Genomic DNA, 17694 nt, shown 5'->3' on the forward strand with positions numbered 1-17694 from the left:
ACCCCGCTGTGGGTGCCCCAGGGCCACAGAGCCATAAAGCTGCTGACGTCCCTCCTGCCACACTGTTGCCCGAGGACCATGCTGCACCGACCTGAAGCCGCCTGAGCTGCCCTCAGGCCAGTAACCTATGCGCTCCTGCGTCCCTTCTCTCTGAGCCTCAGTTTTCACTTCTGTAAAATGAGATCATAGAACTCTGATCACAGACCTCGAGGCAACTAGCCCCAAAAGTCAAGGTGCACAGGTGCTCCTAGACCATCTCCAGTCCAGGTCTCCCCCTGCCGGCACCACACGTGGGCCACTGGCTTTAAATAAAGCATTTATTGATTAGTAGAAGCTGAAAACAGTTTGCATAATATTTCCAATACAATATCTGGGAAGAATTGGAAAACCCCAAAAGAAGGCACTAGAGGAGAGCATCTTAAGACGGGGTGTGTTGTGGAAGAGATTAGTGAGGCGTTGAGATAAGGGCTGGGGGGCCTGGGAGGGTCCCTGAGCACCAGCCAGCACTGCATGTCCTGTGGGTCCAAGGCCCCAGCCCCAGGAAGCGGATCAAGGGGATGGAGGATGCAGGGCTGGGGGGAGGAGGTTGGTTTCTGCCCTGCCTGACCGCCCCTCAAAGCAGCAGGGGAGGGGGTCGGGGGAGGCCAGGAGGTCCCAGCCCCTGGAGATGGCATTGGTTTGACCCTCACCTTCAGGAACAAGAAGCTGAGGAAGGAGGATGGCTGAGCCCCAGGTAACTCACAAGGACACCTGAAAAGTCCAGGGGTCTCCAGGGTGTGGCACCTTGGGACTCAGAGGCAGCAGAGGCCCAGTCCAAGCCTGACCCCAAATGCTCAGTGGTACCCGGGGGTGCCACGGCCCCTCCCTCTGCCCCTCCCGAGCCCCACCAGCTCCCCCGAGGACAGTGCGTACCTTGGAAGCAGCCTGCAGGAGACCATCCACATCCACCAAGTCCTGCCACCCTCCCCTCAGCCCAGCGTGTGGGGACAGAGGGTCACCTGGAGACTGGACCCCAGCAAGCGGGGGAGGGTGAGGCAAAGGCCAGCAACCCTCTGTCTGCCACCTCACCCACCCTCCACCCTCCCGGCAGCACCTCCACCGAGGTAGTTCCCTCCTCCCCTCAGACACGTCCTCTCCCCAGACCAGCACATTCCAGGCCCTTCTTGTTCCCTCCCCAGGCCCATGGCTCTACTCCCCCAGCATCCCCTGGCCTGAAGACCCCCTCCTTGCACCTCCCCTCACCCGGGGCGGGAGAGCGAGGCCAGTGTCCACTCCAAAACCCATCCAGAGATGGGTCCCAATTCTGTCTTCCTAGTTCCAAGGGGAGAGAATTCATGGGCTCTGAGTCACAGCAGATGCTTTCACCTCCCTCTTCCTAAGGATGGTGGGACCCACAAGGGAAACAGGCCAGGGAGGAAGGGCGGTGGGGAGGGCTCAGGGAACCAGGCCCACCGATGCTCCCCAGCCCCTCAGCTGTGCCCAGCCCCCAGCACAGCACTAGGAGGAGAGCCAAGATCGTCCCACAGAAGAGAAAATAGAGCAACCGAGTGTGACTGGACCCAATAAAGTGACTCAGGTGGGCTCGTTCCTGCCCAGCCCCACAGGTGCCACACCAGCCCTGCCCTACCTCCACCCAAAGGCACGGGTCTGGTGCTCCCCGGCTGGGAGCCAAGGGCCTGCTAGTGCCTCGGAGGGAGTGGCCCATATTCCATGTCCAACAGAAGCTCGGGGGAGACTGGCCTAGAACTCGGTCTGCACCCCTGTGCTGTCCTCGGTGGTGGTGTGGATTGGGGGGCGGCCGCCAGGGCTGGACACCTGCTCCCCGGTCTCCTGGTCACTGGGCTTAGGAGGCTCAAGGTCCACAGCCTTTCCAGGTGGGAGCTGCTGAAGGGGTGAGGCGGGCGTGGAGGCGGGTGGCGGGGCGGCCTCAGGAGCTGCCATGGACTGGGGGCTCTCCTGCACAGGGGCCCCATTGGCCAGTGGGGGGCTCTCAGCCCGCAAATCTCGGGCTAGCAGGCCCCGGAGCTCTGTGACACTGTCTGGGGACGCAGGTGACAGTGGCTCAGGGACAGCCTCAAAGGGCAGCCCTGCCTCCTCGTCCTGGACCACAGACACCACCTGCTTGGCACGCCGGCGCTTTTCTGAAAGGGTGGCTGCTTCCGGGACACCCGGGCTGCTGCTGTCTCCACCGCTGTCACCTCCACCACCGTACTCTTCACCCCAGTCGATGGGTGCACCCTCGGCCAGCAGGTGCAGGTTGGGGTCACTGTTGTGCATGACCACGCTGTCTCGGTATAGGTTGTGCTTCCGCTGCACGGCAGCCTCCTTCACAGCTACGGGACAAAGGGTCAGGGTGGTGCAGTGTCAGGACACTTATCAGGGGGCTGACGGCCGCCACCACACCCTACACTGGGCCCCAGTGTGACCCCGCGTCATCCCCCAGAGGCCTCCCACAACCTGGGTGGGCGCTGTGATTGGTACAAGACTTATTTCAGGACTTGATGCTGAGAAGCAGGAGCTGTGACCCTAACCTGTCACTCATCTGATATCCCTGTGATGCCAAAGACCGACAAAGAAACAAAGGCACAAGGAGGCAGTGCTTCCCTCCTGGGGCCACACCGCTAACAGCGGGTCCACCCCAGCCCGCAGCGTAAGTCTCATGTCTTCTCTGTAGCTTAGCTGACCCCACTTCCTCTGGGCGGCCACCTCCATCACCCTCCCGACAACAAGCACCCCAACAGCAGCGGCCGGCGGAGGAAACCCCCGCCCAGCTCTGCAGCTCGCCCTCTGGGTGGCGGGACCAGCACGTACCCTGCAGGATGTCCTTCATGACCGTCTGCAGCACCACCTCCTCATACGTGTTCTCCACCAGGATGAACCTGGCAAAGTCCTCGAAGATCAGCTCCTGGAAGCGGGAAAGCTCCTGCAAGAGAGAAGGGCAGTCACGGCCACGGGGCAGAGGGAGGGTCTGTGGGCTCCACCCCCACGAGCCAGGCCGTGGGTCAGGCCCAGGGCTGGGGCAGGCTGGGGTGAGTAGGGGCAGGGGGTGTGCTCACCGACTTGCAGGTGGGCGCCAGCTTCTTGAGCAGGAACGGGATGGTGATCTGCAGCAGCGCCTCCCGGAAGAAGCGCTTCCGCACCGAGCTGCTGTCATAGTCGTATTTCTGCCAGGAAAGAAGAGCCAGGGCACGGGGGCTCCAGGTCAGTGGGCTCCACCGGCCCCTGTTCTGGCCCAAGCCTTCACGTCCTCATCTGTCAGGGGGTCGGCCAGGCTCACCTTCAGCACCCGCTCCAGGATGCGCTGGATGGACTTGCACAGCTCCTCCTTGGTGGGCCCCTTCCCCAGCTCCTGGTGCAGGAGGGTCTCAAAGGTGTATACGGCATTGTCCATTTGCTGCGGGGCACAGGACGGGGACATGAGGGCCTCACTCATCACTCACTCCTTTACTGAGTGTCTAGTGCGCTGGCTCAGTGCTGGGCACTGGGGCTGGTCCCTGCCTCAGGGAAATGGGAAGCAGAGGTCCCGGGCCCTGCAGGAAGGGGCTTAGGGAGTAAGGAGGGCTTCCCAGAGGAAGGGGTCTCTGCGACCCAAAAGATGAATCTGAATTAGCCAGGTGAACGGAGGGACAGGTGTCCAAGCAGACCAGAGAGCACAGCCAAGAGACCAGTGCAGGAGAGAGCACGCAGGGGCTGAGCTGGCTGCAGCGAGGCCTGGGAGGAGGGCGGGGCCGGGGAGGAGGCCAAGGGGTCAGGGCCTCTTCCCCAGGAGATGGGGTCTGTGGAAGGCGGTGTTGGGTGCAGGGTGAGCGGGGTGCGGGGTAAGCTGTGGCAGCACCCTGGGCCCACCTCACGCATGTGGATCTGGGCTCGCTGCTTGAACACAGACGTGCTGGACACATCGAAACGTTGCTGCAGACCATCAAGCCGCAGCGGCTCCATCTTCTCATAGCAGCTCTGCATCTTGAGGGGGTGGTACGCCAGCTGGGACAGCTTCTCCATGTACTGCAGGAGGCAGGGATGTGCAGGACGTTAGCTGGGGCTGCTGGAATGGCCAGGTGGCCCCCATGGCCCCCGCATCCCCCGGGCCCTCAGAGTCCAGGCGTGGCCCCAGGGAAGGCCATCTGGGGTGGTACCCACAAGGGCAAATGCTGGAGGACCTGGGACAGGAAGGATGACGGTCTGAAGGCAGGCGGGAGGGGGTCCAGCTGCACAGCACGTGGAGAGAGGCCAGCCTGGGTGCTGGGTGACCTTGGGGAAGTCGCTCACCCACTCTGAGTTTCAATTTCCTCAGCCTCCAACTCAGGAGCTGGTTTTTCATCATCTCTCAGGTTGTTTCTTATTCTCAAATTCTGTGATGATTATTTTCAGCAGACTCCTCAGTTTGAGGTGTAGAAGAGGAGGCTAAGGTTACAGGACCAATTCTATCTGCACGTGCGGCTTCAGGCAGCCGACTACCCCAATATGGGGTCTGGGGAAGGTGACTGAGAAGTTAGGGGGCTGACTCCATTTGTAGGGTGCATGAAACGGCATCTCTGTACCTGCTCGCCCCTTGGTATCCCACAGATCCTCTATCCATAGGCTACTCCTGGAGGGGAGAGGCCCGCCCCGATCACCAGGAGGGCCTGACAGGGACCAATAGGACTGAAACCCAGGAGGCGCGCCCACCCCGGGGCCGGCGCCCGGTCACCTCGCCCAGCTTGTCGATGCCGCCCTCGTTGATGACGTTCAGGTTCATGTCGGTGACCTCCTTGAAGAAGACGTCCCGCACCTCGGTGAAGCCCTGGCTGGTGGGCACCATCAGGGCCTCCAGGATGGACGGGATGTAGGGCTGCACGTGGTTCCGGACACACACCTCCGCCTTGGGGAGGATGGAGGCTGCACCCAAGGGAGCTGGTTAGCAGACAGCACCCCTGGGAGCAACCCCAGCCATCCCAGACCTCTGCGGCTAGACGCAGGCTGTCTGTTATTCTTTAAAGAAAACCCCTGGTGACTTTGGCAGACAGAAAGATTCCAGAGGAACAGTTGTTAATGCAGCACAAATAACAGGGTATTCTGAGATCCGACCCCGATATTCCTGAAACGGTGGTGGCAGGAAGCTAAAAAACTGCTAAAGGGCTGAAGGTTGACAGTTTTCCTTCTTCACTAGAGGAAGAGAAAAACTCACGTTTGGGAGTCTTGCTTCTTTATTTAAAAAAAAAAGGAAAAACACAAGAGTGGGTTCAAGGAGCCTCTGGGTTGTACAAGCCCTGAGCTGGATCGTGCTCTGGCATGGTGTGGCCTGGCTCGGTAACTGTGTAGAAGGCTGCTTCTCTGAGGGCAGGAACTGTCTCTGAGACATCCTGACCAAGGCGCTTCTACCCAGGGGGTGTTTTGATGTCCCTCCCTCCCCTCTGCCCCGCTGATGTTGTTTTTTCCACACAATAAATATCAACTCACGGTGTCCTACCCAGCTCACAGGGAGGACAGCCAGCAGAGGATAACCCTCGGACAACTGACAACTACAGCTGTGGCCAGCATGTGAGGGAGACACACGCACGAGGGGATCCCATCTGGCTCGGAACAGAAAGGAGCGTCAGCTAAGCCAGAGAAGTCAGGCCTGCCAAAAGGGAGTCACCACACAGTCGAGCTGATGCCACTAAAATGACACGTGGTAAATCTGAAGGACACAGACGAGCAGAAGGCTTGAACCTCCCTGACATCATTTTGATCGTGAAGATCTGGGTTTACAGAAATAACAGCCACCAAACAACCCACAGGGGTTGGAAGAACAATGGCTCAGATTTTATTTCAGTTCTTAAAAAATAACAAATCAGATCATTGCTGTGAAACGTGCACAGATCCCTGAAAGAGGCAGGAGAGCCCGCGGTCCCGGCGCGTCACCCGGTGAGGACAAGCGCAGCCACGTGTCCTGCCTACCTCGGATCTTGCTGGCCAGGTGCTCCTTGGAGGTGATGATCTGGTCCATGTCGGTGCGGATGACCGCCTCCATGGCCGGCCGGGCCAGCTGCAGCTTGGACAGCACCGCGTCAAAGCGCGCCTTGGCCTGCTCGTACACCATGCGGTACACGGCGTCTGAGATCTGCGGGCAGTGCGGTGGCAGTGTGAGCGCCAGGCTAAGGGTGCCTGGCAGCTGCAGGCCCTGCAGCCCTGCTCCCGAGCCCAGGCTTGCCCACCTGGATCCACTGCCGCTGTCGCTCCTGCGGTTTCCCCTTCAGCCGTGGGGCCAGCTCCGCCTTCAGCTCTGGGCCCAGCTCCTCCATCACCAGGTTGCTCAGGATCTAGGACCAGGAGGCAGAGGTGGGGGCAAGGATTGGAGCCTGTGCAGCCGATGTGCTCCTCTCCCCGTTTCTCTGGGCTTGGCCCTTTGTGCCACATCTCCGCTGCCCTCTTTCCTGAGTATCATTCCCACAGGTCCCAGCTTATCTGCTTGAGTGTCCTAAAGGGGCCCCACCTCAGGACCTTTGCACATGCTGCCTCCCAGTCTGGAATACCACACTCCACACCACTTGCCTACATATGGAACTGTATGCGTTTACTTGTTAAATGTCTGTTCCTCCTGCTAGACAGAGAGCTCCCTGCGGGCCAGGGCTGCCTCCCTCTTACACACAGTGGCATCCCACCACCTAGTCCAGGGTAGATGCTCAGTTAATGACTGAACAAAACAAGTAGCTCCACCTTTGTGACCCACCTCAGCCTCCACCCATCCAAATCTGAGCTGAATCTCGGTCCAAACCTGCAGTGAGTGCCCCAGAGCCCCATCTGTGTGCTTGGCCCTAACTTCTGGGGAACTGGGGTGACTTCCATATAGCCTCCCACTGGCCTCCCTGGCCTCACCTGCACCTCGTTCCCACACAGCATCTCCCAGGTGCCATACAGCTCCTTTGACTGGCGGTACATGCGGATGGCATCCGTGAATGCAGGGCCCTCCACCTTGGAGTCCTCAGGGATCCCTGTCCAGGAGAGGGAGGGAGGAGGTCAGCAGGATGGAACGGTGGCCTCCACCATGACCAACTGACTGACTGCCCTGACTCCCCCTACCGCTCTTGTAGTAATGGTGGGAGGAGGAGCTGCAAGAACAAGTAACAGCAATAATAACCCCCTACCAACAGCAGCAAGACGGACCTTCATACCCTACTTATCGCCTTAAATCCTTAAATCCTCCCAACCGCCCCAAGACGTGGGCACCGCTTTACAGATGGAGAAACAGACCGGCTCCAAGGTCAGGCCACTACTGAGGGTTCAAGGGCAGCAAGTGGCAGAGCCACGACCAGAAGCCATACCACCTCCCGGGAGGGGCCACCAGAGGCACCCAGAGACCCTCCCTCCATCAGAGGCTGCAAACTTTCCCTGCAGAGGACCAGTCAGTAAACGTTCTCAGTTTGCGGCCAGGCAATCTCTGTCCCAACTACTCAGTCTGCATTTGCTATAGCAGGAAAGCAGCCACAGACCGTGAGTGAATGAGCGAGCAGATAAAACTGGGTTTAGTGCAACAGGTGATGGGCCCCACTTGGCCGAGCCTTGTCCAGATCACTGAACCCTAGAAGGTCTCAGTTCTCCCTTCTGAGCAGTGGGAATACTGACCAGCCAGGCTGCGCACACCCACTGCGGGGCTCCAGGACCACAGTGTGGGGACAGGCCATGGACTGGGGAGGCTGGGCCCAGCACTTTGTTAGTAACCACAGCGACGGCCGCCCTGGGTCTGCCCTGCTCGCCGCCATGCGTCCACCTCCGACTTGAAAATACCATTTCCCTGCTTCTGCTATCAGTGGTGGCGGTGGTGGTCCAGATGAGTTTGCCCACCTCCCCGGTGCTGGCGAGGGGGAGGCCGGCCCAGGAAGAGGCAGAACCCGGCTTCGGGAAGGACGTGGTTAAACACCCGGCAGCCCAACAGCGGGCAGCTGCCCTGGCCACGCGCCTCTGACCGCCGTGTCCCCAGAGCCAAGCAAAGGGGAAGCAGCAGCCTGTGCTCCGAAACCCAGGCTCCCGCCGTGGTGATGACGGCCTGAGTCACCCCCACAGAGAAAAAGCCCCTCTCTGGCATAGGGAGGACCCCTCCCCTCCACATCCGGCCGATTCCCCCACAGGAATCCCAGCCTGCTGGGACTGGAAGGGAGCTCAGTGGTGGGGAAACTGAGGCCCAGCCCCCATCCTTGTAGTGGCAGCTCCCTGGACTGGGAAAGGGAGGGGCGTGAGGGGGACCTGTGATGAGGAGGGAGTGACAGGGGCAGAGCTGGGGTGCTGGGCAGAGCCCCTGGGGTGGGTGCCACATAGATGGCCAGGGGAGGAACCCTTCAGGCTCTCAGGACGGGCACCGTCTCCCGGAGACCAGGTTTTGCCTGGAAAATCTGGGCTGTGCATTACACGCAACCTCTCCACGTTAGGGCATTGACATTCTGCAGACAGCAAGCCCCGGCGTGCTGTGCAGGGGCTGCCTTCCAGGCAGCAGGAAGGCGGCCACCAGGGTTCCAGGCTCTGCCTGGTCAGACCCTTAGGAGGTCTTTACTCTGCACACTGAGTGGCTGAGTCTTACAAAAGTCACCCCTCCTGAGCTCTTCCCCTGAGCCTGGCTGCCAGGGGCTGAGTCTATCCCTCCAGGTTCCCATGTTGAAGTCCTAATCACCACCCCCCACCCCATACCTCAGTATGTGACTGTATCTGGAGACAGGGACTTAAGAGGTAATTAAGTTAAAACGAGGTGATTAGGCTGGGCCCTAATCCAGTGTGACTGGTGTCCTTGTGAGAAGAAGATGTTTGGACAAAGAGAAAGCACCCACAGAGGGAGGTGTGTGTGAAGACACAGAGAGAAGGCAGCTGTCTGCTAGTCAAGGAGAGAGACTGCAGAAGAAAACAGACCTGCTGACACCTTTATCTTGGACTGGAAGCCTCCAGGATTCCAGAAAAATTCATTTCTGTCATTTAAGCCCCCAGTGTGTGGCCCTTTGTTACGGCAGCCCCAGCAGATGGAGACACCGGCCCTGGGCTGAGACCTCACACGTGCTCCCTCATCCAACCCTCAGAACGGCTCTGTGAGGGACAGCCGTTCTCAGTCCCACTTGTCTGATGAGGACATGGGCTCAGAGAGGCAAAGTTATTGGCTCAAGGACACAAGGCGAGGGAATGGCAGCCCCAGGGCTGGAACTCAGGAGCTGACTCTAGCCAGACCTAGAGACTTCCTGCCTGTGGGGTCCTCAGGGTCCGGCTGAGAAAGGAAACCGCATTCCTCAATCCTGGGCAGCAGGCAGAGGGGGCCTTGGTCAGACAGGAAGAGGCCCTGACCTCTGCACCCCAGGCCCACCCTGAGGGCTCAGCTCGGTGTCCCAGCTGCCTCTTGCCACCCCCAGCTGCTCCAGGAATGCAGGATGTGGGGGGGGGGGCACTGGATGAACTGGCATCCACCCAGCTTGGCCTCCTTCCCCCACCTCCCCCCTACTTCCTGGCAGCCCCCGGAGTGAGTAATTCCAGGCCCCACAAATTCCAGGCCCAGCCTCCGAGGAAGCAGAGAACTTTCCCACAGTCCTCCCACAGTCCTCAGGGTGGAGGAAAGGCTCCTCTGAAACCTCCCTGTCAGCTCTGAACACCTTCCTGCCGCGGGACACCTGCTCCCCCCACCCTAGCAGTGCTCCTGGCCTCCTGTCCTGCCCACAGCACCCACACCCACACCCACACCCCTCGGCCTCCCAGCTGGGCGCTCCCTCTGTGCCAGGCACAGGGCCAAGAGCTCTACCCGAACCAGCTCATTTATTCCTCCCAATAATCCCACAGGGCTTGAGTTCATCACGATCACCATTGTGCACATGGGGAGCCGAATGATGGCTTTCCCCCACCTGTTCTGTCCCCACCTCACCTGGCCTGGGGTCACCCACTAGGCTTGGAAACCTGGAGAGAGTGGAGCTGGGCCAGGGATGGGGGAGGGGAGGAAGGAGGAAAGAAGTGGGGTAGAGGAGGAGGAGCAGGAGGAGGAGGAGGGAGGGTGCCCTGGGCCAGGCAACCACAGCCCAGATTGCCTCCACCCAGTCCTGGCCCCTCAGCCCCAGGGGACCTGGGAACAGGAGGCCCTTTGTGGGTGGCAGGGGTTGGCCTGACTAAAGACCTGGTTCCTCCCTCCTGGAATCTGCCACAGGCAGCTCTGGGGAGTGGAGAGGACAGGTGGGGTGAGCGAGTCAGGGCAGCCAGGCCTCCAGGCGTGCATGCCCACACTGTCCATCCACCACCACGTGGAGCTGTGCCCGAGGTGTGCCAGGCGGGGAGGCAGGGGCCGTCACCTTCCTCTGCTGTCCTCAGGCCAGGTCACCAGGAAGGAAATTCAGGGTCCAGGACAGGATCATTCCTTCCCCAAGGATAGAAAGACCCTCAGTGCTACACCCCGCCCCCACCCCTCACTGAGACAATCACAGGCTTTTTGATTAAACTCCTTAGGGCCCTACAAGGCCCTCCTAACCTGACCTCAGTGCCCCCTCCAGCCCATTTCCGGCCATCTCCTCCCCACTTCAGGGCCTTGTGCACTTCCTCCCCTAAACTGCTCCCACCTCTGGCCCTCCCTTCACCCTTGCTGCAAACTGTCTAGGACACACCTCCCTCCACTCTAGAACTATTCATCCTTCAGGTCTCAGCTAAACCATCACCTCCTCCAGGGAGCCGCCCTGATCAACACCCCCCCGCAATACATACACACCCTCCAGGCTCCCTGGGTGGATCTCACCCAGCACCCAGCACAGCCATGACTCATCACCCTCCCCATCATGTCTTCATCTGTTTAACATCTGTCTCCCCCACCAGACTGCCAGCAGCATGAGGGAGGGGCAGGGACCATGTCTTGCTCCCTGGCTGCATCCTCGGTGTCCAGACCTAGGCCTGGCTCAGAGGAGATATTAAAATGTTTGTTGAAAGAATGAGTGGCTGGAAGAGACCCATAACTTTACAGAGAACAATGAGGCCCTGAGGGAGGAAGGGAACTTCCCAGACTACTGTACAGGTTGGTGGTAAAGGAATGATACCATAAAAAAACCCTTTACCAAGCATGGAGTGGATTCTCACTGTGCAGCCTCACAAACCCTCTCAGACACAGGGGAGACTATTAACCCTATTTTACAGAGGCTCCAAGAGGTAAGCTGGACTCCTAAGGTCATGTTGCTGGAAAGTGGCAGAATTAGGATTTTTATTCTGTGACCCAAGGGCTCAACAACCACACCCCTCTGAGAACAATTTCCCAAATTTTTCCTGAGCCTCACAGAACTGTTTGCATCAAGCAAGAAGGTTCAGGGCAGTATCACAATGGTTTCTAACAACCCCAGAGGGAAAATTAGAACAGCTCATAGAGCAGGGTTGCCACACCATACTCGGCCACTAGGTGTCACCATCCAGCACATAACCCAGGCAGCCCGCTCCCTCCCTCAAGGCGGCTCACCGTTGTTGCAGTGCCGGACGCAGTCCTGCAGGACAGCTTGCCACTTGTCCTGCTCGGCTTCCGTCATCATGCAGAAGTAGTAGTGACGCGCAGAAGGATGCCAGAGGATGAGCGGGAACTGCGTGGGGCACTTGAGGATGGGGGTGGTGCCCGATTTTGATGTGGTCCCTGTGGAAACAGTGCCCGCTGAGCAGCTGCCCTCTGTGACTTCCCTCGGCCAGAGGCCAACCAGCAGCTGATCCCTCGCTCCGCTCTGAGAGGCAGGTTTAGGCCCAGAGAGGGCTGGCCTGTCCTGGGGTGACCAGCAAGTCAGTGGGGAGGTGGCTTCCCTCCTTCTGGCTCCACAGCCTGGTTAAAGGAACCTCAGACGCCTCCAGTACCTGTTCAGACCCATTTCTTAGAGCTGGTAATGCATCCACCTCCCTGGGGTAAGGTTATAAACTCCATGTGTGAGGCACAAATAATACAGGGTCAGAGCCCCAGGGTCAAAGGCTGAGCATTACCTCCCTGGGTTTCCCTTCAAATTTCAGCTGTGGAGGCCAAAGTGTGGCTTAAATATCCAAGGCGGGAGGGAGGCATAGGGGTGGGGAATAGAAAATAAATAAAAGGGGATTTTTCTCTATTTTGTCTGCATGGATATTTGAGATTCAGTGAGATAGGTGGTCCTGGGCTGTGACCTCGCCACTGTTGTTAATAACAGGACAATGGCAGTTCTTTGTGCCCTGTCTCTGGGTCTCTGTGCTGGGCTCAGCGTGCACAGCACCTTGGGAGGCGGGTCTACACAACACCCCAAGGTCAGCACTCTCAGTGCAGGGGTTGGAATCCAGGAAAGCCAGACTCCTGTCGAGCCCGCAACCACCAAGTCCCACACAGGGGTACAAGCTGCCCCCAGGCTGGCATCTCCCCTACACTTTGGTCTCCCTGGGATCATCTGAGAGACAGGATCTGTTCCTGCAAGGCTCCTGGGAGTCCCTAAGCAGGTGGGGTAGAAACAGGGTGCCTAGCACAGCTCCTTGCAAATGCAGTATTGACTTTTTGCAGTTTACAAAGCACCTGGATCATCTTCTCCCAGGAGCCTCTCAGGGACTCAGAGAAGGGAAGGATAGGGAGTGAATTCCCCTGCACAGCTGTGATCGTTAGGCTCAGGGAGCGGGGGCTCAGGTGGGGCCCACACTGCTGCAGCCCCAATTCGCCGTGTAGCCTCAGGCAGGCCCCTCCCAGGCCTCCCCTTGGGGGGCTCAGGTTATGTTGGGCACCTGCCGCCAGCTCGAAGCCCAGCTGGCCTTTCTGCGAACGTGCATTCCAGAGTTCTAGGTTCAGGGTCACCCTCTCCCCTGGCCAAAACCCCTGGTCCTTTACCTGGTAAGGAATTGCTAACGAGCTCCAGGTACTGGTCCACGGAAGTGAGGATTTTGTAGCCTGCACTGTTGATGACAGCTCGGGGTGGGACCTGCCGCTCATAAGCCTGTGGAGGGGGCAAGAGAAATGGTCCCTGGGGATTACAGGTCTGGCCAAGCCCAAACCCCATCTCAGTGTTGCCTGCCCAAGGTGGGGAGGGGGAGGGGAAGGAGGAAGATGAGAGGGAGGGAAGAGGAAGAGGAGTCTGACCATCACAGAGACTAGAGGCAACATGGTGCAGTGACCTGGACCCAGGCTCTGGGCTCAGATCCTGGCTCCACTGAGCACTATCTGTGTGATGTTGAGGATAAGGTTCCTTCACCTCCTGTGCTTTAGTTTTCTCATATATAAAAGCAGGGGAATAGCCATTCCTACCTGACAGGACTGCATGAGGACCAAGTGAGATAATCCACAGGAAACGTGTAGCACCGTGCCTCGCACAGCCAGGCAGTAAGCACGGCTAAGATGATCGCTGTGTTATCACCACTGCCAATCCACTGCCTCTCCCATCGGCAGCTACCACTAGCTGAGTGTTCACTACCCACAGGCCCCGCGTGCTTCATTTCACAGAATTCTCACAATCCAGAGGTGGGTACCATGATTAGCCTGGCCTGTCAGCCTCTAGAATCCAGGGTCTCTGACTATTACCCTGAACTTTCCACCAGCTTCCTAGGTTCTGAGCCCCACACAAGTCCCCCTGGGAAGAGAATTAGGTCTGGGCACTGCTTTCTTACACCCGTAGGGAGAAAAAATAGTACCGATGTCCTAGCTCATAGAGCAGGGCTGCAGTGCCTCACCCTGCCACTAGGTGTCACTACTCAACACACTTCTTGAGAGTGGCTGGAACCTCTGAAGCAATAACTTTCAAAGTGTGGTCCCTGATCCGCAGCAGCAACAGCGCTGCGATCTCGTTAGAAATGCATTTTCTGGCTCCACTCCAGACCCAAGTCAAACTCGGGGTGGGCTCAGGAACCTGTTTTTTAAGAAGCCCTCCAGGTGATTCTGATCAGGCTATCATTTTGAGAACCGCTGGCCTGGGGCATCAGGTTGCTCTGGACTCTGTTACCCTTAACACTGATTTGCCTCAAAACAGATGGCACTTAAGTCTGTTCTTTGGCTGCTCTAGAGAAATGTTTGGTAGAAGTTGGGCTGTGGCTCAACCAGATAGGGTTTCCCCAAGGGCCCAAAGCAAAGACAAGGAACAAGTAAGGACACTTCTCCACCCGCTGCAGGGCAGGGAGTTCGGGGGCGGGGGTTGGGGAGGGGGCTTCATCAGGAAGGAAAAAGAAAGGACCACCACCTGGGGGTCATCTGGGGCAGGGGATGGCCGGTTTGCTGTGGCTGTTGAAGAGCAAGGATGGGAGTGGGCTGGGGAGCAGCAGGAAGCCCGGGCAGGAAGGCGGCTGAGGGAGAGGAGGGCCCTGGAAATGGAGAGATCTGGACGGACTTGGGGGTGGGGAGGAGCCAGTGATGAGCTGGTTATGGGGGGAGAGGCAGAGTGACCCCCAGAGAGCTAGGTGCCTGGATGGATGAAATGCCGCTCAGACAGGGCACCCAGCAGAGCAAGGGTGGGGAGGTGGGAAGGGGTGGGAGAGGGTGCTGAGGTTCTGTTGTGGCCCTGGTGACAGCCGAGGGGGATGCCGGGGGCAGGCTGAGGGTGGAGGAATGGAGTCTCAGGCTTAGGAGTCGGCAGGGTGCGAGGTGGGGCAAGCAGTATTAAGCAGCATAGAGGACAGCTGGCGGGGGAGCTGCAGAGACAGGGAAGAAGCAGCCTGACCAGGCCTGGGAGGAGATGGGGGCTCAGCGGGCACCCACAGCTGGGACGGGGCGGGGGCCTCACCACTTTGTTCTCATAGAGCACCAGCCCGTAGTTGTGGGGCACGAGGCTGAAGCGGTTCCTCCACTTCTTGTTGTCCTCCTGGTACTGGAAGAGGTTCCCCGAGAAGATGATGCGCTCATCCAGGGGCACCTATGGGAGGGAAGGGGTGGAGAATGAGGCCCAGCATGGGAATGGGGTCCTCCAAGGTGACGCCTGTAGGCTCACCCCCTGCTGCGCACACCCTCCATCCTGACCTGGCCAAGTTCTCAGAAGGCCACTGAGGCAGGGCTGTCTCACTCATTTGGAAGATGAAGAAAGTAAGGCTCAGGACAGTGAAGGGGCTCCCCCAGGGCCCAGGCAGAGCACTGGTGATGACAGGACCTGAACCCAGGCCAGGCAACATGATACAGGACCCAGACAGGATCCCACTCCGTGTGGCTCTAGGCAGCCACGACACCTTGGGACAGGTCTCTGGAGTCCAAGGCAGGCTGTTTCTCCATCCACACCCACTGCAGCATGTGGGTGAGGTGGTCACGCCAGCCAGAGGGGACATGCCCACCGGCCAGGACTGGGAAGGCCCCAGCACCTGGGCAAGTCTTTCTTCAGCGCTGGGCTTGTTTCTCACTCAGGGCAACAAAAACTTGATCAAGGTGGCTCCACAGAGCCTCCCCAGCTCCACCAGCTGACAAGATGGTCTTCATGAATCTGGGTGGGGGAGGAGAGGACCCTAGTCTGGAGTGTTGCTGTCTGGCCAGGATCCTGGCAGACTAGTGGCCAACACGGGCAGCAGAAACACCCAGACCTTCCTGCAAAGCCCTGGCTTTGACTCTACTGCTGACTCAGTGTGACTTAAGTCCTGTCATGGCACCTCTTTGAGCCTCAGTTTCCTCAACTGTAAAATGGGGACAGTGACAGCACTGACCTCACCGAGCTCTCTCGAGGATTCCATCAGATGACAGGTGCAAAGATGCCGCAGGCAGTGGGCACCTGGCAGGCAGCACAGTATGCGGGAGTCACCTTGACCACTACTGGGGTCACTGTCGTGTCAGTCTCCCAGCTCCTCTGGATGACTTATTTGGGGAGGGGGAGGGGGTGGCCGTCCCTAAGAGAGTGCTTCCTGAGCAGACCAACACCGGGAAGCTTCAGGAAAGGAGATACGGAGGCCACAGGGGAGCAGGCTTACTCCTGGATGGGAGGAGCTCGGAGAGTTGAGTGCCCTGTTCCTCTGCAACTTCTATCTGTTCTACAACAAATACGGTGCCTTTTGCAAAAAGAAAGATAGACCACATGTAATCAAGGGAGAAAGTATGATTTTAATGGCGCCTGACCCTTCCTAACTTCGTGGCTCTGCTTCTGGCTCCGCCCAGGCCACTGGAGTCAGGTGTGAGTGGCCCCTCCAGAGATGCACCCCCCCTCCCCAGCCCCAATCTTCACAGGCAGCCTCCTCTCCCCAGCAACCTCCCTGCCACTCTTCAAGGGGAAATGCCAAAACATTCTTGGAAAATGAGGGCCTATTGTCCTTAAACAATAGAACCCCGCAGACTGCTTCCTACCCAGGGATAAAAATATTTACAGGAAAAGAAAATGGCTCCCCCTACCATACACAACCCCCCACCCCACGGCCCCAGCCATCCCCCACCACACACACACACACACACACAGTGGGCTTTGCCCAAGTCACAAAGCTGGGCTCAGCGGTCTATATTTAGACTGGGGCCCGACTCTCAGCCCAGCTCTTGAATCCCCATCTCTTCTGGAAAGAGTGAGCAGACAGAGCTGTCCTGACACCCGGGTCAGACCTCTGCTCCCCCCAGGGCTCTGGGCTGTGTCCGCCCCTCTGCTTAGAGCAGGAGCCCAGGACTTGGGTGCTGGGGGGCTTTGCTGATGGCATGAGCTCAGCACCCAGGCAGGCTTCCCAGGTGAGAGGGGCTCAGCACCCGCCGCCCAAGTCCACCTCCAGATCCTAGGACAGCCCGTACTGGGTGGCTGGTTGTGGGTTTGGGTTTTATTTTTAAGATTTTCAAATGGCAGAGTCATGTTTCCATTGGAAGGCCTGCAGGAAACGAAAGAGAACCCAAGCAGCCTAGGCCAAATATTTTGGACTCTGTGAAGCTCTCTGATGCCATGACGGGCATCTTCGGTGGATGGTGAATGGGGAGAGCACAGACCGCGGGGCTCGGACAGCCTGACTTCCAGTCCCAGCTCCACCGCCCATGGCGTGGGAGCCCAGACCAGCGACTCCACCTTGCCAAGCCTTAGCGTCCACATCTGTCACATGGACAAAATCACAGTCCCTTAGAGCAGTGTCGTGCCAGCTGGACAAACAGTGTCCACACAAAAGAAGTGCTGGTTTTATTATCACTTCTGTTTTTATTATTACTATTACTATATTAATTGTACCATTAATATTTCTAATAGAAACGATTGATGTGATGATGATGACAAATAGTATTATTATTTCTATTATTATATTATTATCATGACTTAACCTCATGGTGGCCAGTTTCCTGAGTGGCAAAATGGGACCAGAAATCCTTGCTTTTCAGGGACGGGGAGTGATTTCATTTCACACGTCTTGCTTACATGTTACTTCTCTTTTCCTACCATGAATACTCCCCCTGTGAGTGTTAAAGGCATTTCTCATGTAGAAGAGATGCTTATTGCTGTCAGGCGACCCCACTTCTGTCTTGGGTTATTGGGACCCAGGCTGCCTGTGACATTGCTTTCCAAATAGGGGAACAATTCCAGCTCTGCCCACACGAAGCAGCTCACCTAGGCTGGGTCCAGGGCCATCTTTCGTATCACACAGGTATGCACCTGCCAGACACCCAGGCCAGGCCACATCTGCCCTCTATTGTCACGAGGTCTGAGGTCAAGAGGTTTCTATGACACCAGGAGATTGTACAGTCTCTTCTGGGCCCCAAATCAAAGGGACATGTGATGCTCTGAGAGGCCCTGACCTCCCCTCCATTGGGGGTCGAAGAGGAAAGAGCCCTTGGCTAGGAATCTGGAAACTGGCTCAAGTCCTGCCTCCAGTATCCTGGGAAAGTCGTTTAAAGGCTTAGCTCTGGGC

General features: G+C 58.1%; 1 protein-coding gene across 2 annotated transcripts in view; it reads right to left on the reverse strand.

Annotated features, from left to right (window-relative positions):
- Positions 1-303: 303 nt before the first annotated feature.
- Positions 304-17694, reverse strand: part of NIBAN2 (niban apoptosis regulator 2) — a 55997-nt gene continuing 38606 nt past the window's right edge. For both annotated transcript variants that reach the window (XM_072960144.1, XM_072960143.1), the window contains exons 3-14: positions 14643-14771; positions 12764-12869; positions 11405-11572; positions 6835-6950; positions 6174-6278; positions 5917-6079; positions 4688-4875; positions 3847-4002; positions 3278-3394; positions 3057-3164; positions 2812-2923; positions 304-2333 (exon numbers count right to left, since the gene is read on the reverse strand). In XM_072960144.1, the coding sequence (XP_072816245.1) occupies positions 1741-2333; positions 2812-2923; positions 3057-3164; positions 3278-3394; positions 3847-4002; positions 4688-4875; positions 5917-6079; positions 6174-6278; positions 6835-6950; positions 11405-11572; positions 12764-12869; positions 14643-14771 (2061 nt within the window). In that variant the 3' untranslated portion in view covers positions 304-1740. The remainder of the gene's footprint in view (positions 2334-2811; positions 2924-3056; positions 3165-3277; positions 3395-3846; positions 4003-4687; positions 4876-5916; positions 6080-6173; positions 6279-6834; positions 6951-11404; positions 11573-12763; positions 12870-14642; positions 14772-17694) is intronic.

This window comes from Vicugna pacos, chromosome 4, assembly GCF_048564905.1.
Source record: "Vicugna pacos chromosome 4, VicPac4, whole genome shotgun sequence".
In the NCBI taxonomy this organism is placed as follows: Eukaryota; Metazoa; Chordata; class Mammalia; order Artiodactyla; family Camelidae; genus Vicugna; species Vicugna pacos.